Source organism: Drosophila albomicans, chromosome 2L (genome assembly GCF_009650485.2).
Source record: "Drosophila albomicans strain 15112-1751.03 chromosome 2L, ASM965048v2, whole genome shotgun sequence".
Taxonomy (NCBI): domain Eukaryota; kingdom Metazoa; phylum Arthropoda; class Insecta; order Diptera; family Drosophilidae; genus Drosophila; species Drosophila albomicans.
The window spans coordinates 4,889,652-4,913,084 of NC_047628.2; the positions used below are offsets into that span (position 1 = coordinate 4,889,652).

General features: G+C 42.2%; 1 protein-coding gene across 1 annotated transcript; it reads right to left on the reverse strand.

The window, feature by feature from the left end:
- Positions 1–1,511: 1,511 nt before the first annotated feature.
- Positions 1,512–22,927, reverse strand: LOC117565056 (tyrosine-protein kinase Drl). Its single transcript, XM_034244003.2, has 4 exons — positions 22,377–22,927; positions 3,711–5,067; positions 3,301–3,597; positions 1,512–2,755 (listed from the first exon to the last, which is right to left on the reverse strand). Exons 1-4 carry the CDS (start codon positions 22,489–22,491, stop codon positions 2,644–2,646), a joined length of 1,881 nt encoding a protein of 626 aa, XP_034099894.1. The 5' UTR covers positions 22,492–22,927; the 3' UTR covers positions 1,512–2,643.
- Between the last annotated feature and the right edge of the window lie 506 nt (positions 22,928–23,433).

Consider the following 23,433-nt stretch of genomic DNA (forward strand, 5'->3'; position numbering starts at 1 on the left):
GTTCCAAGTTTGTCTTTCGGCTTTTCAATTGACTTATGGCTGAGACCCTCGAAAGTCCAATTCGAAAGCGAACTCAGTCAATAGAGCAACCAATTGATTGGCCCTTTGATACAGCTGTGACTACTTTACTTTTCCATAAAAAATATTTTAAAAGCATACCTCCACTATGTTAGTTCGCTGTTACCAGACTGAACAATCTATTCTTCACTTTAAACAGAAGATGGCAATCACTGCACACATCTTTATTATATTTCCTACACCAAATTGAACTAAATCAACTTGATTTCCGTCTCCCATTTCTTGATAAACTTGTCGCATTAAATTTTCAGTTATGTACAACGCAACTGCTTTTCGCATTAACTTTCGATTTGGACAGTGGCTTTAGTTAAATGCTACGCATTTCAGTTGTGGCACGTGCCACATGAGCTGCGCTCTTTGAACGTTTTTTAAAGACGCTGCGAGCAACACAAAAAAAAACACATTAAGACATCGCCACCATCAGGTGTTCACGACATGAATATACCCTGTATGCAATTATAATATTTCCAGAAATATTATTTATCTAAAATAAAAATGATTTAAAATATGAATATATATTTAAGATACAATACAAAATAATTTCACAAGTATGAATATAAATTCATAAATATAAATTAAATTTAAAATAAATCGATACAAACATTGAATTTTTGGGATTGGTTTACGATTTCATATTGCGATGAAAACTATATGTTGTCTGTTTCGATATACCCTTTATAATTAATGGCTTGTTTACAGGGTGCCAAAAAGAAGATGAACACGAAACTAGTCTCTGGTCTGATGCTGACGTTCATGCTGATGCTGATGCTGTGACAGGCATATTAAAAAGGGACACCGGCGACAGCAACAACAAGAACAACAACAGCAATAATAGCAAACGCAACATCGTGCCTAGCCATGACGTGCCAAAAACTAAGTAGTGTCAGCTCAGCCCTCAAAGAGCATGCGATGGTACGGAGGCGACCTCATAAGCTCGACGCGCTCGACAGGCTCTCCTCGTACAGGTGTGGGATGGACAGGGGGCAATGGAGCAGGTGGGGCGCCTCTTCTTCGTGCAGTTTGCTCCTCATATAGGCAGTTGGCATTACATGCCTTTTGTGTTGCCAGCACGCTTGGCCTGCCAAAGAGATTGGCTCGTGGCTATGTGAGAGTGAGTTCCGTGAATGTGTGAGTGTGGGTTGCAGATGGTTAACCCCAACCCCACGCCAAGGCATCCCGACCACAACCCCTAGCAGCAGCACGGCTTGAGACCGTGAGGAGTGCCGACCTAACCGTAGTGAAAACCCAAACAACACATTGCTCTTAGTGCAAGTTGTTTTAGGGTAAGTGATGGGCGTGGCCGGCTCAATTGTTAGCGATATGCTCACATAAGAATGTTTCACTTACCTCCCTTTTCACTTCCTATTTCTTCCCACTTCCATTCCCAACCATTCCCGACCATTTGCGTCATTCAACAGCTATTCACAAATGCATTTGTTTGGTTTTTGAATGTTATGCACGGACGTTTATTGAAATCGTTTTCTCTTTATATTTTATTCTTTTTTGTTTGTTTTGCATTTTTGTTGTGTGGTTGTTGTTTTTTTCGCTTCAAACTTAAAATCATTGTGAAAATCATAAAAGAAACTTAGAACTAATACGAAATGCTTAAGTATATTACAAAAACTTTTTCGAGTCGGTTGAATCCGAATAACACAAAATACTGCGAATACGATTTCAGCACCCATTTCTTCCTCCTTCTTCTCCATTCTCCTTATCCTTTGGCTGGGTGGGTGATAAAGTTTGGGAGTGCACCGTTTGGATTTCGGCACAAAGTCACTAAACATTAATTAAATAGATTCGAGTTTGCTAGCTCTACGCTCTCTTAGACAAATACATACACATATAAATACATTTACATAGATAAATACTATATATATTCGATATATTCGATATTATAATATGCAGTTCCATAGACTAAGACGAATGTGTAACCGATGTTTTCAAACTACGACAAATGCCTAGCCTAAGGTGTTGTCTAACTGTATCTCAATCCGTATTCGTATTCGTATTCGTATCCGTATCTGTAGCTGTATTCGTATCTATATCTGTCTGTATCTTTATCTGTATTTATATATCTGTATCTTTGCTTAACTGGATTCGCCTTTGCTCGTGTGTCTTTTAACATTTAAGTGTGGGTTCTTTTAAGTTTAACTACTAATTTGCTTGCATTGAAATGTCACATTTGTTTATTTCATCGTCTCTCGTCCTTATGTTGCTTTGAACGAACGCACTATCCTATGTATACCTAATTGCTAATTATATAGAGGGCAGCAATCGAGATCGACTGACTTTTACATACGAGTATATTAAAAGTAGTCTCCTATCGAGTAGCCACATTATAAATACAGAAGTAAGTAACTATTTATTGTGGGCTGTGTCGGATGCATTCGAACCATGACGACCCACATAATCGCCCGACTAGGCGGTATAATTTAAATATGTCTTTGGAAACAGAGTTGCCGACATTGACATCGACATCGACATCGGCGTAATCGTTTGCTGGGAAATCTTGCGACGTCGTCTCTTGTTGTATTTACAGGTCTTGGTGTGTTTCATTACCGCAGGTTAAACATATCTGGTGATCTGTGTGTGGAACTCCGATAGGCAAATCTGCAGCTGACTAAACGAGGGTCGCTCAGCTGGCATAGAAGCCCAGCAATAGGCCATAATTGTGAATCTGCAAGATAGAGCAAAACGAAATGCGGATATCCAATCAGTTACCATTTAAGACAAAGACATTTAGAGGTCATGTTGCTAATCTGTCCATCAGTCACACAATCAATCAGTCAGTCAGTCAATCAATCAGTCAATCCGTCAGTCACCCAGACAGTCAGTCAATCAGTCATTCAATCAGTCAGTCAATCAGTCACTCAATCAGTCAGTCTATCAGTCAGTGAATCAGTCAGTCAATCAATCAGTCAGTCAGTCAGTCAGTCAAGTTCAGTGAATCAGTCAGTCAATCAATCAGTCAGTCTATCAGTCAGTCAAGCATTCAGTCAATCAGTCAGTTCATCAATCAGTCAGTCAATCAGTCAGTCAGATCAGTCAGTCAATCTGTCAGTCATTCAATCAGTCAGTCAAACAGTCAGTCCAACAATCACTCAGTCACTTAGTCAATCAGACAGTCAACCAGTTAGTCCATCAATCAGTCTGTCAATAACAGTCTGTCAAACAGCTAGTCTATAAGTGAGCTAATCAATTATTCAAACATTTACTACTTACAGTTCATCGGGACAGTTGAAGGGCTGAGCCAGTCTGTAGCCATCCTTCAGGTAGTGCTCCATTTCATAGGGATCGATCTCGGCATAAGGCAGCTTGCCCAACGTGCACATCTCCCACATGAGCACACCAAAGGACCAAACATCGCTGCCCTCGTTGTAGTGGGACTTTTGCAAGGCCTCGAGGGACAGCCACTTGATGGGGCGGTACTCGCCATCGCCTAGGCAATTGTAGTCACCAGAGAAGAGATCGCGACTGAGGGCGCTGTCCGTCAGTTTCACGCGCAGTTGATCATCAATACTGTAAAAAGAGACAGAGCAAGGAGAGGCAAGTGACGAATAAGTAACAGAATTAAAACTTGTCATTTCAAGGGCGAGACAAAACTTATATATAAAAAGAAAAGTTCAACTTACACACAGTTCCTGGCCGCAATGTCCTTGTGAATTACGCCATGATTGTGCAAATGCTCCATGGCCATGGCCAGCTGGGAAGCCATGAGAACGGTCTGAATAGTAGTCACACTTCTAGCATATGAGGGATCCTGCAGAAAGGTCTTCAGATTGCGCACACTTCCTGTGGCGGCATATAAAACAAATGGAGTGGCAAAGTCTTCAATGGAGATGCCCAGCACAGCCATGACATTGGGATGAGTAGCCTCGTAGAGCATCATCGATTCTTGGAGCAGGAGATTTACTTGAAGCTGGCTTGCATGCTGTGCCACAGTCTTGACCAGTACCTCCTGACAGTCGTTATATGTGCCGCGATAGATGCGCCCAAAGTTGCCCTCCTGCACGAGACAGGAGAGGCGCACACGGCACTTTTGGACTGTCAGCTCCTGGAGACGGCGGTTGAACTCCTCAGGCTCATGCTCATATTCGCGAAAGGGCCGCGTCAGTGTCGCATATGTGGGTGTGATGGTCGAGGGGCAGACATAGATCGAATTGTGTGCGGTAGACGAAATCGTTGGCAGACGCTGGAAGCTGGAGGTCTTTATCAGGTGGACACCGTTCGAGGGATGACGCTTCGATGGACCCTTGGCACAGTAGGCAATCAGAATGAGCGTAGACACCAACACCAAAGCCAGAATACCGCCCACAATCAGGGTAATCAGTCCACTGGTGGGTGGCACAAGAGTTTCTCGCAGCAGGGGATCGTATTCATTGTTCGATCCGCCAGCAGCGCCGCCTCGACCCACTGTAGCCGTCGATTCCGTGACCACAACGCGATGTCTCTCGGTGGCCTTGCCATGCTCCGCTTTCGTATTCGACGGCAGACGTCCGTCGGAAATGACATGCTCCGCCGTATCCTCGTTGTGTTCCGTGTAGTGAATGTCCTCGTGCCCGCCCAGATCTGTGTGCAGTGGCTCCTCATCGTCGTACTCCTCGCGTGCATCATTTGGCTCGTCCTTCAGGCAGATTTTTTTGCGCTTAAAGATGAGATTGGTGTTGTTGTGTGTCGCCCTATCCAGGATAACTTCCACGCTAATGGTCACTGTCACTTCGGCGGCCCGGGTGCCCGAGCACTTCAGGCTGATGCCCCACGTCTGCGGTTCCATGGGCACATCACCGATGCGCGAGATATTTAGCATGGGGCGTGGCAGTACGCCCACATCCGAGGTTGCCACATTGATGCTGTAGGGCAGAGGATGGTCCACCAGCGACTGCCAGGTAAATGTTACATCGCTGATGTTCGCCGGCACCGGAACCGCAAAATTCAGGGCGTAATCATTGATGGCTCCCTCTCGCACATAGTAAAGCTCCGCGGAGACGCCTGAAACAAGAGAGAGAGAAAGAAAGGGAAAAAACATTTTAGATGCATGTTCGAAATGTCTGCTGAGTATCCCTCCAGCTGCTGGAGTCCCGCAGCTTCGATGGACGGGAAATTAATGATACGTTTGGTGACCCAATCGAAAACGGGAAAACTTTTGGCCAGTCACTCGACACGGCTGCATAATCAATCAACAGGGATAACAGTTTTCTTTACTTTGTCAAATTGATTTTCTTCGAGCATTCGTTGTGCTCTCTCTTTCTTTTTTTCACTCGTTTTATCTGTCCACTTAGACACTTTTGTTGACATATTGAAGGAGTTAAATAGCCGAACCCCCAAAAACAGCTTCTAATGTCAGACAATTTCTTATTGCATTCCCCGAAAATCAATCAAATGCGACAAATAACTTTGCTGAGAAACACACGCCGTTTCCCCATCTCGACCTCAAGCTCAAGTCGAAGCCACAACTGAGCACTTAAAGAGTTGGTTACATAATCGAAAGCTTACTTTCTCTTAAACGACATTTGATATATTTCAAGTTATGTTAAGTATACGCCTGGCACTAGCAATAGCAAGTTATGTGAACAATGTGCAACAGCTGTGGCTATGAAATTATTTTTAAATAAATTATGCAGCTTAGACTACTGGGACTTTTATTTTAAAATGTATCACTACTGAAAGAGACCTTTAATTCAATTCTAACATTCTTAAAGGAGCATGATATTAACTAAATGTTGTCTCCTTACACAGTTCCTTTGTTCCCAAGTGCACCTGTTTATCTATTTATCAGATCTGACAATTATGACAGTATGCTTGTAAACAGTCAATGCTTGCTCTCCCGTCGCCTTTTTTAATTAAATTAGCCGCTCAAGGTAAGCGAGGGGAAATTGAGGCTACAGCTGGCGCTTTGTCTATTTGTTACCTGTTACGATTGCACTTGGCGGTGCAGTTTGTGGCACAGCCACAATAAATCAATCAAATTATAATATGCCTTGGCAGTGGGAAAAACTGAAAGCGGACCCTTTTTACTTGCCACGCGATGCTTGAAGGTTGCAAGAGTGTAATGCGTGGAGGCGTGCCTCGGGGCAGGTTAAATGTTTATGCTTAATTAATGTTGATGTTGTGCTGTTGCTGTTGTTGCTTCATATACTAGAGTAGCACACACACACAAACACACAGACGCATATGTTGCATGCCTCAACTGTCGGCCTCAACGCGCGCTGTTTATTTTAGATTTTTATCGCAGTCAACGTCGCAGTTACATTTTATACTTGTACATTTTTATTTTAATTTATGCCACTTATTGCAGTGCGGCACACACACTCGCACATATGCCATATAATATATACATATTGTACTAATTAGTGGAGCGAGCCCACTGAGAACCCAGAGCAATAGCTACCTTCTAGTTTGCCCCCTTCCTCTTCCTCTTCCCTACCCTTCCCATGTACGTTCTCGCACGCTTCGTTTGCACTTTGAAAATGTAATTAGTGAAAGCGGCTGCTGGTGGAGCAGGATGTGGATGAAGAGGTGTGAGAGAAGGCAAGAGGAGGGTGAGAGGGAAATGGAAATGCATACGACATTCTGCAGATATGAATACTGTCGCATAATGAACTGAGGTAGATACAGAACTTGCGATAACTTTAAAAGGGTTAATGGGCCCCAGACATGTGAGCTCGAAAAGCAGCTCATTAAATCAAGAAAGAAATAAAAAATGGATGAACAAGTTGATCGCCTAAATGCCAGACAAGTCAAGTTGCAAGTTTCCAAATACCAGTTGCGAGTTACCAGTCTCACAGTTGCAAGTTGGCCTATTTGCCGCGCGTTAAACATTCGCAATTAAAATTCCGCAGACATCAGAAGTTTGGCCAAGCCCCACGCCACGTCAATTATAGACAAATAATAGCAATTTATTCAGCGCACCCCAATTCCAAACTGCCCCCAACCTAACCCTCACTGCCCAACTGAGCCTGTCGCTAATTAGAACTGATTGCTCTACAAACGAAGAAGCTGCCCTACTCCACGAGTACTTTGTCCTTTCCCTTGACTACCTTTGTCTGTCACCTGACAAACCTTTGAGAAAAATCGATTTTCATTAACCAGAACAGGCGGCAGCCGAGAACCGAGAACCGAGGACCGACAACCGGCAGACACCTTCCGCTGTCGCCTGAGCTTCTTCGACTTCTTCAAGTGCCAGTGACATAAATTGTGAGCGCCAAAAAAAGAAAAGTAAAAGTTCTTTCAAGATGTAAAGGAAGCTGTGAAAATATTCTTAAAGCTCAGCAGGCGGCATCAGCGCATAAAAAGCAACGTGGAAAATGCGCAAAAAAAATTGGGGAAATGAAGGAAAAAGGAATCTAGCTAAAGCGATAAAAGCAGCAGTTAGGCGAGTGGCAACAAGCTGATAAAGTAAAATATAAAGGACGTAATAAGCAGAGATGCTGCGAAGAGCGAAAGCTGCTTTGTGTCTATTGCTTAAAAATTGCTAAGAAAAGCTTACCATATTTTCTTGAATCAATGTGCTGTGTATAGTTTAGATTATATAATCGTAGTTTATGAGCAATAAGCTACTCCGAGTTGAAGTCTGATAAATAAATAACCGAGTTAACAGGTTTCTTTTCTTAAGCAGATTGAAATTAATTTATAAGCGTTGTCTAGGTAGTTGCAGAAATTGTTGCTTTTCATATTTGAGAATTGCTTTTTTCTATTCATAGATTTATGGTGCCCTCAAAAGTTGTTTTTCTATAAATATTCGCATATATGTTTTTTTAGTGCTTCTTTAACTCTTTAAGTCCCATTTGCCATTCCGATGCGACAAATTCCCCAAGATGAAGGCAAAGCGATTTGAATTCATGGCACGACATCTATTTAATTTCAATTACAACCCTAAAATACCAGAGCAGACGCATAAACCAAAACTTTCTATGTGCCAAAAGAAAAAAACATAGAAAAGAAAAAGAAATAAACGAAAAAATGGCAATTTTTGCGCCCCAAATACGCCAGACCCATGTATTCCTCGTCTGCGAGGAACCCTCTATCCTCGTTTTTCTCCCCGTCCTCGTCCACAAAGCCCTGCCACAACCCTAATTTATGCAAACCAAAGAGCTGAGCGAGATTTGAATGTATGTCTCGCCTCATGGCTAGTGGATATCATTTTATGCTTTCTTAACATATTTTTTTCCTTCACCCTCCCCCTGCCCCTTGCATCCCCTCTCTGCCCTGCCCCAATGCAACGCGTCGCCGTTAGCCCGCCCACATTGCGTCACTTTTGTCGTCGGTCGTTGGCGTTGCTATTGCCGGACGTCGGCCTGGGGATTTCGCAGGCCATAAATCCGAAATTGTCTTTTGACACATGAATATGTTGTGCATTAAACGCAGACGGAACACTAGGCCACAGTCAGAGTCAGCGTTAGCGTCAGCGTCAGCATCAGCATCCGCAACTTTGAGTCTGAATCGGCTTGAAAGGCAGACGATAGACCTCGAAATACCCTTTAATAAATTGATTTTAAAAATTGTCAACACTTCCTTGAATATATGTAAACCTTCTTACTTCCTTGAATATTTTGAAATCTTAAATATTAAACCATCTAGTCAAGTACGAGAACAAAAAATGCAACGTCAACTAAACAGTTTTTGAACTACAGCGTATCTACTCGTCGAGAACTCTCAATTATCGGGCATGTTTCTAGTACTAGTCTAATATTGTTATCAATGTATGCACGAGTTTTTGTAGAGGGCGCAATGTGTCTCTGCTCGCGGCTGATGATGACATTGGTGAGCTCTGGTGCTGATGCTCATGTTGGGCTAGAATTGTGGCCCTCTTTCTGGGAGAAGTTGGGGATCGGGTGGTTGACTCTGCGTATGATTGTCGGCAAAGGGTTGGTGCCTTTGACTATCAAATTGTCTCCATTACTCTTCATTGTGTGGCCCCAAAAACATTTTTATGTGCTGCAAATTTGACTTGGAGTTTGAGTGAGAAAAGAGATGGGAGTGGTGACGAGTTAATGTCTTTAGCAAAGGGAGCATCATAACTCAAGCGGATTCAATTTGTTCGGCACTCAGACTCCGCCTGCAAACTTGCAAAGTCAAGAGCCAGCAGAATCATGATGGAATGTTGCGCTTGCAACTGATTAAAGCGCATGTGGCAAAAGATCCACAGGCGAGGCAGACAACGAAGCCAGCAGACAGCCAGAGAACCAGAGAGTCAGCCAGGCCATAGAAGGTCAACAAAGTGAAGAAGAGGCAAGGTAATTTTTATGCCCAAATGGTCATGATTCGCTAGCTCGTTTGCTCGACTCGAGTAAGACTCGGTCTGTGGCAAGACGTTTGCTCCATGATGCGTTGCGTTGTGTTGCGTTGCGTCTCGACTCGTCTCGACTCGACTTGTCTGGCCAAACAACTTCACTGCGCTGCGGCGTGGAGCGTCAGAGTGAAAGACAAACAAGCTAAAGGACATGTGAAGTGCACGATGCTCTCTGGCAGTTCTGGCAACTTCATTTCGCCAGCCAACGTGCAACGTACAACGTAGAACGTGCAGCGTACAGCGTGCAACGCCAACGGTAGCTGCCAAGTATTTCTATTTGTATTTCATCGCCCCAGCCCGAGCAGCTGCAATTTATTTGCTTGGCTCTCTGACTCTCTCTCTATCTCTCTCTTTCTGCAGAGTCTGTCGTGGACCACTCTGCTGACGTTTTTTGCCCGCAGGCCAGACGCAATCAGCCAGCGTCTCTCAGATTCCCTGCCGTTGTTCCCTCCATGCCCAAACCCTTTTGGCCGTCTTGCAGTTTATGTATTTTCTTTTATATTATCACCTCAACACCGTGTGGCGGCTTCAACTCCATCGATGATGATGATGATGATGATGATGCTGTTGCTCCGCATAGTCTGGTCATAAATTCAAGTTCATGGAGGCGGTGCCCAAGGTACGGAAGAAGTAGGAGGGGCACGGCGGGTGCTGCATAAATTATGATCTTGTAGATTTCTATGACAAACCATAAAAAAACGCATTACGTTTATGGCCATGTTGCCATGAACGAGTTGCAGTTGCGTTTTCAATTTAAAATGTAAATACAAGCGAACTTCCTCCCCTTCCTCCGCCTCAACCTAAAGGGGTGTGGTTAGGACAACGGATTCCTGGAAGCGCCCTTCATGCCATTGCTAATTAGCGCACTGTTAGACCCATTTAGGTCAAGGCACTCAAGCAGCACGATAAATATGTAATTAATTTTCTCGATTCCTTAAAGTGCCTTTCATCGGCATCGACTACATTTATACACCTACTCCCTAATAGGGGTTTGATTAAGCTCGGCCAAGCCCAAAGCACAACCTTCAATCATTGAGGCTCACACACGCGCAAGAAGTGCAAACTATTGACTCATAAAAATCAACGCAATACACAAAGTAAACCAGCTGAGAATGATTAACAAGTGGATACCCTCGAATGGAATAGGATATATAAGCTATAAAATATAAGATTTACTTATAAAATATTAAAAGGCTCCTTTAATAAAATCTATGCATTCAATAATATAATATAAATTCAAATAGTTAATACTAGAATATCAAATACATTTACTTCTCACTCCAACTTAAATATAAACTAGAAAATGTATTCATATCATTGCACCTGTTGTTGTTTTCCAGGATGTCGACGACTCTTCTTCTCAATGCTTATAGGGTGCTCATGACTGAAAGCTAAGGCAGTGAGAAATTTAATGTGATTATCTGGAAAAGTTAATGTGATTATTAACCCTGGGCCATGTGCCACGTTGCGTGATACATCAGACAGATACTCATAGCTAACACCAGCTGAGACCGTTGGGAGCAAATGGAAGCCACCGCAGAACACATCCATCAGAGTCGAGTGGGAGCCTGGCCGTGATTGAAGCCACAAAGTCGAAGCTGGCTCATTAATTTGCCAGCCATGTAAAGTTTTCTTTCAATTTTGTGGCAACGCTTTTGCGTGATCTAATGAAATTTTTATCACCAATGTCTGGATGCAATTCAAGACTACGTTGGTAGATGGTTTGGCGGGGCAGAGGGCTAAGAAGGCGGTGAGTCTAGGCGCTGCCATAAAATTTATGGATAGCCATAAAGCGTGGGCGGCCGTCCGGCCTGCAGCAGTTGCAGGTGGCAAGTTGGTGGAGCAACTGGCAAGTTGGCAGGTGGCCCAGTTAGTTGAGTTTTGTTGAGGTTTTGGCTGTTTGGGTCAGCTTGTAATGTGCGGCATGCGGCATGCGGCATGTGGTTTGATTTCCATGCGTCTCTGCCACAAAAGACACGTTGGGTGGCCTCTGGGATTAGTTCATGCAACATACACTGTGTGCCGCAAAAAGACATTCTGCGGCAACTCTGTATGCCTGTGTGCCTATGTGTGTGCGTGCTTAAGTAAACAGCAACTTCCTGTGCCGAACTTTTTGGGCTCGAGAGGTGAAATTTATGAACCACTTTTGACATGGCCAAACAACGTTCTGACGACTGTAAGCGACACAAGGCCGGGGGCAGCACAAAGGAGGGAGGCCCAACACCTCGGGGCCACTGTCCAATACAAACAAACAAAGGCACACACATACGTACGCACACACAGGCACACATACATATACTTTTCAATAGCACCCCCGGGATGGCGTAATTTATGACTCTGACCGAGTGAGCAGCCGCCTCGTATTGACTTTTTGGCCAGCTGCTGGGCTGCCAGAGAACTGCGAACTGCGAGCTGAGAATGGAGAATGGAGAACAGAGAGCTGAGAGCTGAGAACTGAGAGTACCGACTACATATCACCCATTACCCAGTCTCAGTTGCTATCCCAAAGGCTCTGCGCCAGGTCTCGACAGCGCGGCGTGGAAGAGAGATTAGCATGGCGAGTATATGGATATGCAAGTGTATGTGTGTGTGTGTGTGTGTGTGTGGCATGTAGGCGGTGCTACTGAAGTGGACGCATCTCCTTCAACTCGAACTTCAGTTCGTCGCCTCCCCCACGTTCTGCTTCTGTTTGTTGAAAAGTTTTTGGCTTTGTTTATGGCTGCGTTTTTGTTTTTTTGCTTTTGGGTCAAAGAAAAAAGCCAAAAAACAATATTTATGTATATGTATTTGGGTCTTGTTTTTCGGGTGTTTGCGTTGAAAAGTAGTTAAGGGTTTATCATCTTGTAAACGTGACGATGCAAAAACTTTTTTAAGAGCACCGACCACACACATAGTCACAAGTCGGGTCACATTTTGGGGTTTCACAGCTCGACATGTGTCGCACTTGGTGTTTGGTGTGGGTAATTGACAGAGGCGGAACTGTTAAGATCTGGGCATAATTAACAGCTTATCGCTGAGCTAATTATGCGACTGCTCACCGACCAAAGGAGTATTGATGAAGTTTCCTGTTAGTAAATTGGGACTTGGTGGGGACTTAATAAGTTACTCTTTAAGTTTGGTCACATGGTGATCAGAGGTGTGTTATTCTGATTATACTCGGAGCACAAATGAATTATGTACTTTGGCATTTAGTTGTCTGCATTTGCTTTGATTATTTTATGCTCTTTGTAAATAGCCGTCTGCATTTATGTTAAATATGTTAATGATAATGTTGCTAATATTCTCATGCCCAACGCAAAGAACCACTCAACGCCATTAGGCTGTCCAAATAGAGAAAAATATGAATACATTCAACAAACACTCACACCACAATTCGTTATTCGGTAGCGAACACAACAGACTCACAAAAGATGAGAATTGATAATAATGATGAGCGGGCAGACACGATAATAGCCGCGACTAATGCACGGCGGCAAATGAATGTCGAGTGTTGAGTGTCGAGTTTGAGTTTGAGGTTCGAGTGTACACTCATTGGCCAAAGCACGCAGAACGAATCGCATTCGCCGCGTAACGAATTCAGCTGAAAGCAGACAACGTTTTCACTTGGGGTGCAAAGCGAATCAAATTGATGTGAATATGTTTTAGAAAACAGCAATTAATAACTCCTGAAAAAGCATATGAATATGTAATCAGATCGGATGAAAATACACAATATTATTCAAAATCTATAGAGGATATATTTGTATAACTTTCTGTTATATTTGAACACAGCATCATAATGCCCCCTTGTTGGACAGATAGATGCATAATTAAAGCTAAAATAAGCCGCTGTGTAATCAGGATCGCATATCTCTCTCTCGTCTCACTGCCATTACTTGTTGCCACATAATTCGCCATCAACTCCGCCAGCCCCCTCCATCATCAGCGAGTCCAATCCGTCCGCCTCCTTCTTCACGTGCCATGTGCGCGTTTTATCACGCGTGACAGCGAAATTACTGCAGACACAGCGGCCCCTAGACCCTCTTTTGCCCCCTAGGCTACTCCTCTCCTCCGCTCTCATTTACTTGTTCGCTCTGTTAAGTCGCCGCTGTCGTCAGTCAGTCAGTCAGTCAGTCAGGCAGGCAGCGATTTGGTTTGATTGAAGGCATAAATTATGTGGCAAGCTGCACACACACACACACACACACACACACACATAAACACACCGCAATCTTTGTGTCAGCGCTTTGCCCGATGGGAACCGCTTTTGTCTTTGTCGTTGGCTGGAGCTTTGGGCTTAACTCGCAGATTGATTTCCATTTGATATTTTGATTAGCGCATAATTGGACTGTCTGGAACCAGTTGGTTCTTATCTAAGATTAAGATAAATGTGGGTCAAGTTGTCAATTGGAAATTTCAAATTGGAAATTAGCAAATGGCAAATGAGCTGCCTTCCCCTTCCCCCTACCCCCTGCCCCCTGCTGTAGCGACTCATCATAACTCATGGCGTTGCGTAGCGTGGCATGAAATGCGTTTGGGGAACATTGAAACACATTTAAGTGCTGCACATTTTAATTACAAGATATTTTATCAGCCTTGAACGTGTGCCCCCAGCCTGTCTCCCCCCACTCGGAAAACATTTTGGCTGCGTGGGAAGCTGCAACAGGGTTGAACATCAGACAGACAGAGAAAACTGGAGCTGCTCTGCGGGCGTGTGAAAATTTCCAATAAGTTGCATTTGTAACATATAAGTAGACATTATGTGTGGATGTGTGGCGCAGCAATTTCTTTAGCTGAGTTTTCAACTTTTGGCTGTTTGTGTAAGTGCCTCATAATTGTGCGGAAAGTAATTAACATTCTACATAAATTTCAAGTTTCAAATGGCCCACAAAAAGAGCGTCGAGACTACTGCAGAAGTAGGGCACTGTGCTCTTAAAGCAATCATGTTAAAGATAATATGTTAGAACTCTAAACGATAATTCAAAGTTTTCAAAGTATTAATTGCAAATAACACTCTTATTATCGAAAACTGATAATATTATTTATACTTTTTGAGTCTTGCTATCTTTTCTTACCGATCTTTAATGGTATTTTATATTCCATTTAAGCTTCCATCAGATTAGTAAACTTTCGTTTATTTTCGAACATTTACTTGATATTTATCCTCAGTTGCTACACGATGGGATGCAACAACCCCTTCAGAACTGTGAACTCTTCACAACAAAATATTATTCAATTCCCACAATCAATTCGGAATCAAACGGTCACCACGCACGCTTCGGTTTTTTGGGCTTTGGGTTCTTTTCTTTTTCTCTTTTTTTTTGTATCGAGCGTAGAGAGAAGTCGAACAAACAGCAATGAAAAAATTAAATACAAAATAATAAAAAATAATTTACGGGCTCATTAAGAGTCATAGAGCGGGAGAGGGGGAAGTAGGAAGGAAGAGGAGGCCAGACACCCGCTTGGAATTCGCGCAGCAATAAAAATACTCAACGAAAAAATATATATGCGCCGGCATCGGAATCATCGAAATCGCCGGCAGACGCAGTGTAGCTCAAGGGGCTGAACAGCCCCGACCACCCTCTCTCTGCAGGGCATATCAAATGAAGCCCTCAACAACCTGGTGGTGGCAGCAAGGGAAGCACTGGGAAGGGGAGTTGGGCTGGGGTGCAATTGCTGCTGCTGTTGCTGCTGCTGCTGTTGCGGTGCGGCGTGCTCAAGTGCTGGCGGCAGGACTCGTGTGCTGGCTGTCGCTTCGCATTTCGCTTCCGGGCAACGTTTGTTTGCATACGCAGCAGGACGAGCCACAAGGAGCAGCAGCGTGTGGGGCAACCGTACCAGCAGCAAGGCAGGCCGACTGGGCAGGAGAGAGAGAAAGAGAATGAGAGAGAGACGGACAGACAGGCAGGCAGAAGCGGGCACTGGAGACAGGGTCAGAGAATGGGACTGGGATGGGAATGGAAATGGGAATGGGACTGTGTTTGCACAGCGCATTTCTGGTCCATTAAGTAGCGTTGTTGTTGTTGTTGTCATTGTTGTCGTTGTTGCTGTCATTGTTGTTGTTTAGCCGTAAAGGTAGCTACCCTGCTGCCTGCCAGCGTTTGTCATAGCTGTGTGCGACTTTTCTCACTTTGCGACGACTTCGCTGATGAGAGGGCGAGGGAGACGACAAATGTATCCACAAGATACAATTGCTGAGCTCTGTTCTCGGTACTCAGTGCTCAGTACTCAGCAGTCGGTTCTCTGTTCTCGGTTCTCAGTGCTTTGTACACGGGCAGCACGCGTCAGTTGCTTTGTTTATTTAGAAGTTTTGTTGCAGCTAAGCCTCAGTTGCAGCTTGCAACTGCCACATGCCCCTCCCTTTCTATCCTTGTTTGCCATGTAGCATCTACCCTCTGCCCCGGCTAATCACTCAACATTGTGGGAAGCGTTTTTGCGCCAGCTAAGCACAAGTTAATTACGCTAAATGGCGAACATCCTCAAATATCCTTGAATAAGCGAGTATATCCCTTAATGCGGATATTGTTCTAAGCGCCATTTCTAATGCAAATATCATGTACTTTATTATTTCTGTGGCAGCCGAAGCGGCGGCATTCTCTCTGCCATGCGGCATTAACATAATTGAAGCATTTCCATTTTCCACTTCTGCTCCAGCTCCTGCTCCTAATGCTTTTCCTGCTGCTATCGCGACTGTGACTGCGACTTCGACTCCGACTCGTCGGGGGCAAAGTCGCAGGATTAGGCAGCAATGGAAGCTGATTATATTCGCTTTTCCCTCATAAATTTATGCGATTTTACGCTGGACAGTTGTGTGGCCATTTATCTCTCAACTCTCGACTCTCAAGTCGATTGCCAGTTGCCACATCATTTTCAAGTTGGTGACCGATGTGAAAGCGCTTTAATTATTTCACCAATGCTGAAATTAATTCCATAAAAAGCACATTGCACAACAAGTCAATTGAGAAAGAGGTTAACTCCACCCACTTTCTACCACTTTTCGCCTGGCTTCCGCCCGTTTCGTGTCTAGGAGCCACCAATCATCCCAAAAGACGTGCCCCTCCTCAGTCTACCAAAACTGAAGCATAAACAATTGAAACTGATTAAATTCATTTGATAACGAGTCTCTAGGTCCGGGGATTGCCACTTGAGATATGGGAGCAGTTGCCTCTTGGGGGTGGCATGCAACTGGCAACTACTTACTTGTGTAAGTTCTTTGGCCGCGGGGTCAGTATCTGCATACGACCACAACACAGTGGTGAGTGGACCCCTGAATACATGTGTATGTATGTGTGAGTGCGTGTTGAAACCCATTCATTCATTCATTGCAGTTTGGGCATGTGAAGTATGTTTTGAATGTGCATAAATTGCTGAGGAAGTGAGTAAATATGAATTTGCTTCTATTTCTCTACACATACTTTTTATGTATTAAATTCTTGATATAAACATATGTTGGAATTTTAAGACTGCACTTTTTAATTCAAATCATTCCAAGAAGCCAAAATTTATGAATCAAATACAGTAAAATTCTTAAGGAATATAATATTCAATAAAATAAATGACCAAAATACAATACAATTTAATTAGTTTCATTTGCAAATGAACATTTTTAAAATATTCTAATGTTGTATCAAATCAATTGGAATTTAGGAATATTATAAGCAGCTTTTGTGGAAATTATTTTAAACATTGTTTTTAACTCTGTTAATAATCCCAGTTTTTATCTACATTTTCTATAGCGAATTAATAAATACTTTCTCTAATTGTATTTAGAGCGTGTCCCAAATCTGATTTAGATAATTTAGTTCAATAAATATTGCATAATTAAACTTTCGCTTTAATTGCCAGATAAACAATGTGATCTAAGCACAATTACGGTTATTATCAACTCTTGTTGTTTATGCAACCGTGTTGTTATTTGTTGCAACTCGCAACAAAGGCGACAAGAACAACATCCGCAAAGCATTTAGTGATTTAATTAAGCGCAAGTGGGCGTCAATTGTTGTCACTGATGCATGCAGATATGAGCATGGGAGGCGGACGTGGTAAGGCAATAGGTGGGCGTGGCTGTCAATCCATGACCGTTTGCTGAAGTGTAAACTGTTTATGCAATGAAGGGCCAATGACTTGCAAAACAGCTGCAGCAACGTGTACTCAGGGGGTGGGAGACGGGGGAAGTAGGTGGCTTTTTTTCTCAGTGAATGTTGCAAGCAATGCTGACGTTGACACGTGTGTCGTCAGCCAGGGATAAGTGGCAAGTGGCAAGTGGCACGGCAAGTGGCAGCTACATACATTCAGTTCTACTCGGGGCACAGAGAGAGAGAGAAGAGCTGCCAAGTGCCAGGCTGCAGGCTGCCATTCAGTCAACCCCGTCGAACCACCCTCGTAATTAAGCGCATTGAAATGCAACTGAGATTTCGCTTCATGCCGCATACTGCATGCTACATTCAGCATGTTGCCTTTCGACTACTCTTCTGCCACGTCATCGTCAACTCGTTGTGTCTATGTCTATGTCTATGTCATCGCCATCGTTGTCGTCGTCGTCGTCGTCGTCTCTCATTCATTTGCCAATTACGCACAGTGCCCCAAACCCAAACTGAAACTCAACACACACACAACAAACTCAATTGCTAACTCAAGCCCAATCCCAATGCCAATCCGAAGCGCAGTGTGGCAGCTAGACATGGCAACAACATGCTGCATGCTGCATGCAGTTGTTTATAATGTTGTCAACCCGACAACAACTTGGCAACAGCACAGCACGCGTTGCGCTTTAGCATGCCACACGGCGCCTCTTAATGCCTACGATTTCGACTGCAATTCTACAGATTTCTCCCCCCTCTTTGTTCCCCTTTTCGCTCCTGCAATTTATTAATTATTCCGTGTGGCAATGGCGTATGAACCAAAAATTCGGCACGCACATTGCGCATTTTCTCGCAGAGATTTTGCTTGCAATTGGACTTAAAAGGATTTTCTATTATTATTATTATGATTATTGTTGTTTCATTGTTGTTGTTGTTGTTGTTGTCGCATTTCACTAATTGAGTTCACATTACTTGGCAGAATATCTACTCTTCTGCTGCTGTTGTTGCTGCTGCGTGTATTTTTAGCCAAATGTTGCCGTTTTATTAGCCAAACGTGAGTTGGCAACATTTCGCGAATCTTTCGCAGTCTCTCAAAAGATGCCCTTTTGCCTGCAGCCTATTTGAAAATGTCAATCGCTCAAATGTGCTGTTGCTTTCCTCCTTTTCCATTCGAAATGGGGTTGAGATGGGTTAAGATTACCGTTAGTTGATACACATCGAGCATGAGTTGACAGTATTGGCATATCGAATATGCTCAGGCATCAGCGTAGTCAGCACTCTGACTGGATATTAAGTGACCCATAGCGAGGTGTGCACTAAGAGTTGTCAAACTATTTAATCTGCATCATTTATCATCTGCTAATCAAACAGCCAGATGTCTAGCTATTGATACGTCAGCTATACCTACAATCGTTATAGTGTATTGTCCTCTAACTTACTATAATAAACTTAAACTCAGTTTTTCAACATCACAAAATTACAATAATTTTAGGCAGAAGAATGTCAACAACTGCTATTTCAGTGTGCAGACAAAACTTTGCGCACGTGTGCAAAAATATGAAAACAACAGCAAACAAACAAATCTAATGGGAGTTTTGCTTGTTTCTTATACCGATGACCAAGTTTACAAAAACAATGCAAGCGATCAACTAACAGAAAGGAATATGCTAAAAATACCGTTATGTAGTTTTGCGTCTGTTGCACTGTTAATGCAAAGTTTACAGCTGTATAATGATAATGAAAATCTATTTTATACACATGTCGAGTACTGCCAGTACTTCCATCTATCTTATAAAATATACTCCTTAATTATATATTTACCACCTGTCTATCTTATTTTATTTTGAATATATAATAATTTTGAATAAATTCTTCAACTCCTACCAAACTATTATTTCATTATTGTCGAGCCATTGTCGAACTTTCTGGTATACTCTCCTATTGCTCTGTATATTTCTCCTAACCTTTCCACCTGACATAAATGATTGCCATCTTTATTTGCATTGTTTCCATTGTGTCGCAGCTATTTGCAGTCTTAGCTTTTCACTTTTCTTTTCTTTTATAATATGATTTGATACTTTTTGTATTTATTAATGGCTACACAAAACCTTTTAGCGCTTAGTACCAAAAATAAAAAAAACTAAAAAACATCGTAGATCTCTTTGGACTGGCTCATGCTCTACTTGGCGGTACCTCATTTTGACTGGAAACCCATTAACGATTCCTATGTATCACTCACTCGGCTATCTGCTAACGAGCTGCGCCAGTCCCTGACATGCTTTATACTATATGTATGCAATCTTTTGGCCAGTGCTGCAATTTGGAGCGTCCTCTGGCCCACTTCACAGCTGGATATGCAGTCTGCCACTGCTGCTCTTGTTGCTTAACGCCATTCCCATCCAACAGTGCTTTCCAGTAGAGTAACCTAACGAGCGGCAAATGCCAGAGCTGCAGCAATGTAGTCTCTCGCTTTTTTTTCCTGTGGTCTGACAATTTAATTGATGTACACGCATGCACACAAAGACAGGTCAAATATACACTCATACAAACACACAGAGAGAGAGAGAGTGAGAGGTTGGAGTCAACCTTTTGAACAAACCGCTAAAAAATGACACCTACTACAGACTGATGGCACTGGGGGGCGGGAGGGAGAGAGAGAGAGAGCGAGAGCGAGAGGTGCCCGAAAAGGTAGCTGAAAGTAGGTCAGGCATGCAACCTGCTGTCAGCGCTGGATAATTGGAGAGGGAAACCCTCCCCGCTCCTCGCTGTCCGCCCTCACACACACACTCATCATTGCAGTGGGGCAAGTTGCAATTGGTGCGCAAATTGGTGGAGGAAGACCACAATGGAACGGCACAAAGACCGAATCGATTAATGGCTTTAACTTTGATATTGTTTGACACGCGGCTGACACAACTAATAAATTTCCATAGGCCAGTGATGGATCACCCTGTATGTTGTGGCAGCCTCAACAGCCTCAATTGGCTGCCTCGAGCCAAGCAGAGCAGAACAGAACAGAAGCGAGTCAACTCCTGCCACACACACACTCGGCTGATTGATTGTCCGGCGCTCCGATAAGCCGACGAGGTGCCATACACAACACCAGAACAACACTAGGAAAAACATAAACATGAATTACGACGAGTACTGCGTCGATAGCTGCCAGATAAGCGCCTGATTAGCAGTCCAACTCGTCCAAATATTGACTTAGTTATTCACAAGTGACGCGATTTGAAGCCCTCCCCAACTGGTCTCTACTCTCTACTCTCTGCTCCCTTTGCCCATCAATCACTTGGCCTGTTTGCACAGGCAACCGCCACATTGCACCGCCGTGTCGCCACGCCACACCATGCCGCACACGCCAACCCAACTTCACTGTCGTTGAGAGTTGTAAATTTTACAACATAATTTCTGATAATTTTTCCGTATCTGTTTGCCACGTCCAGAACAGAACATAGAAGAGCACTGGGGCACACACTTCAACGCTGCAACGAAACAGTGGCAAGCACTTTGCATGTGTTTTATGATATTCGACATAGATTTATTTTTTATATACGTGCCCCCCTCTCCACCCCAACCCCATCCCTCACCCACTGCCAGACCAGTCAACAAACAGCAAAGGGTTTATTTAATACTTTTTTGGCAGCACCTCGTAAAACACTTTGGTTTTTATGGTTTGGGGACAAGCTTTAAATGTAGTGTGTACGCCATAACTGAGTTCGCTTTTGGGGCAGATAAATAGCATCGTAAAACTAATAATATGTGCTTGTTGATTTATTTATAAATAAAGTGAAAATGTAATCTAACTTAAAATGAAAAATATACAAACTAATATCTTTAAAATAATGTAATAAATTGTAAAGATAAAATGGGGGAAAAATATTGTGAGTTAGATAAATGTTGCGGGAATTAAATTAAAACTCAACTGGACAGATAATTGGAAACATTTATTTTTAACTCATTATTTTTAACTTTTAAAAAGCCAACAGGCATGTTTAATTCGAGCCTTTCATTTAAATCAACTGTAATCGGAATGGTGGTAAAATAAAAATGATAGCACGACATTAAACATATAACATAAATAAACCATTAATATTGTTTCCGGAAAAATAATTGAAAAAGTGGTAGAGTAAATAATAAATAAATAAATAAAATATACATTTTTTAAGTACATTTATAATCTTCAACGTGTTTCTTGCTATACAAATTAAGCAGTTGAAAACTTAATAAAGTCTTAAAATGCAAATCAACAAAAACTTGTCGCAAAGGGATTTGAAATTCAACCAATACTAATTAAAAACAAAAAATTAACTAACTTTTGAAAAGTTATTTCCATACGTTAAATCTTTAAATGTCTTAAATTTGTAAGCCCAAAATAAATGCTGGCCCTTAAACTAAATATGTCCTAACAAAACAGCAAATAAATAGTACATTTATGGTTGTAATGAGCAGAATATAAGGTAAATACTCTTCTATGTATTATCTATTTGCATTAATCAAAGTAATCGCAGTTGAAAGCATCAAATCGCAAAGAATCACGAAGAATATTTTATCGACAGAGACCGATGCTCACCGTAATTACCTTTACTCTTGAATAAGAAATCGGTTCAATCAGGATAATCACACTATGAGTTATTAAGTAACAATTTGTAAATAAATTACATATAATTAATCATTCTCAAGCTGAGCTTAAAGTTTCTGAACTCCATTCAACTCGTAGCTCTTTAAACTGTCATCACCGAACAGAAGAAAAAAAAACAACGAGTTTCAAATTCAAATCAAATTTCGTTTAATTTTAATCTCACTCGAAACGAAAAACCAGCCTAATGATGGCAACTAATTGATATTGATTCATTATTCAAATAATTTATACAGCCATTAGGGGTACATGTTTGTGTGTTTTGGACTCGTACTCGTAATCGCACTCGTAAGGGAAGCGAAACACTCACCGATTAGCCTCAGCACCTCGTGCAAATTCAGAAATATATTCAAATGTGTCTGTCCGCTGCTGAGGAGCGCCAGAAATAATCCGATTGTAAAGATGCCTCTAAAGTTTTTCTCCATTGTCACAACTCGGTATGTATCACTGGTTTTATTTACTGTTTAAATAATTAATATTTGCTTTGTTAATTGTTCTTCAATTTGTTTAACTCAAATACTTTTTTCTCTCTCTATTTTTTGTTTGGCACTCGCAACTGATTCACTTGAAAGAGTAGAGTGCAATTTAAAAATTTTATCAAATGGCGCGCATTTTGCGTGCAATTATTTCACAGTGCATTTGGCACTTTGCCTCGGAAGACTCAGACGCGCATATTCCAATTGGACTTATTTCGTTACGCTGCACTTCGTATAAATCTATAGCTCAGTCTAAAGAGCCCAAGCATCAAGCACCGAGCACCCAGCACCAAGACAAATTTTTCCCGTTGGGCTTTTTGTTTGGATTTTTCCGCAACGAATTTTCGTTGATGCGCGCACCGTGACGATTTTCCACAAACTGTCAACTGGATAAACAAAACAATGCTAATGCTAAAGTATCTATCAGATACATTTCAACAGCCCTCTGCTAAACGCATATTCTGTTATGTTAATGCCAACATTACATACCATCCACGCAAGCTGTTGCTGTTGTTGCCTGATTTTACAGCTGCCTTTAAATGTTTTGTACAGCCTGTTACAGAACTGTTGAGCGACTGTTACACTCCTGTAATTATTTAATATTTTTATTAATTCTGATACTTAAAATATTTTAGATACTTGTGTCAAAAAATATTAATTATTTTTTACTTTTTTTTTAGTTAATATAATCTTTAACAAATAAATGTTACTGTTAAATTTATGCTTGTCTGTAAGTAATTGCGCCATCTGTCGCCAAGCGCTGGAACTGTTATTTCAGTAGAACAGTTTACCATATAAAAAAAATTGTGGGGAAATGCTAAGGGGTAACTTGACAATAAGATCCACATCAAAGGGATCGACCGAGAGTACAAATTATTAATAAATTAAATT

Excerpts from the sequence above, each read along its gene's own strand:
- LOC117565056 (XM_034244003.2), bottom strand. The coding sequence starts at position 22,491 with ATGGAGAAAAACTTTAGAGGCATCTTTACAATCGGATTATTTCTGGCG. Across the intron at positions 3,598-3,710 it reads ATTGCGGCCAGGAACTGTGT|TATTGATGATCAACTGCGCG; the intron begins GTAAGTTGAACT and ends CTCTTTTTACAG. Across the intron at positions 2,756-3,300 it reads TTCAACTGTCCCGATGAACT|ATTCACAATTATGGCCTATT; the intron begins GTAAGTAGTAAA and ends TCTATCTTGCAG.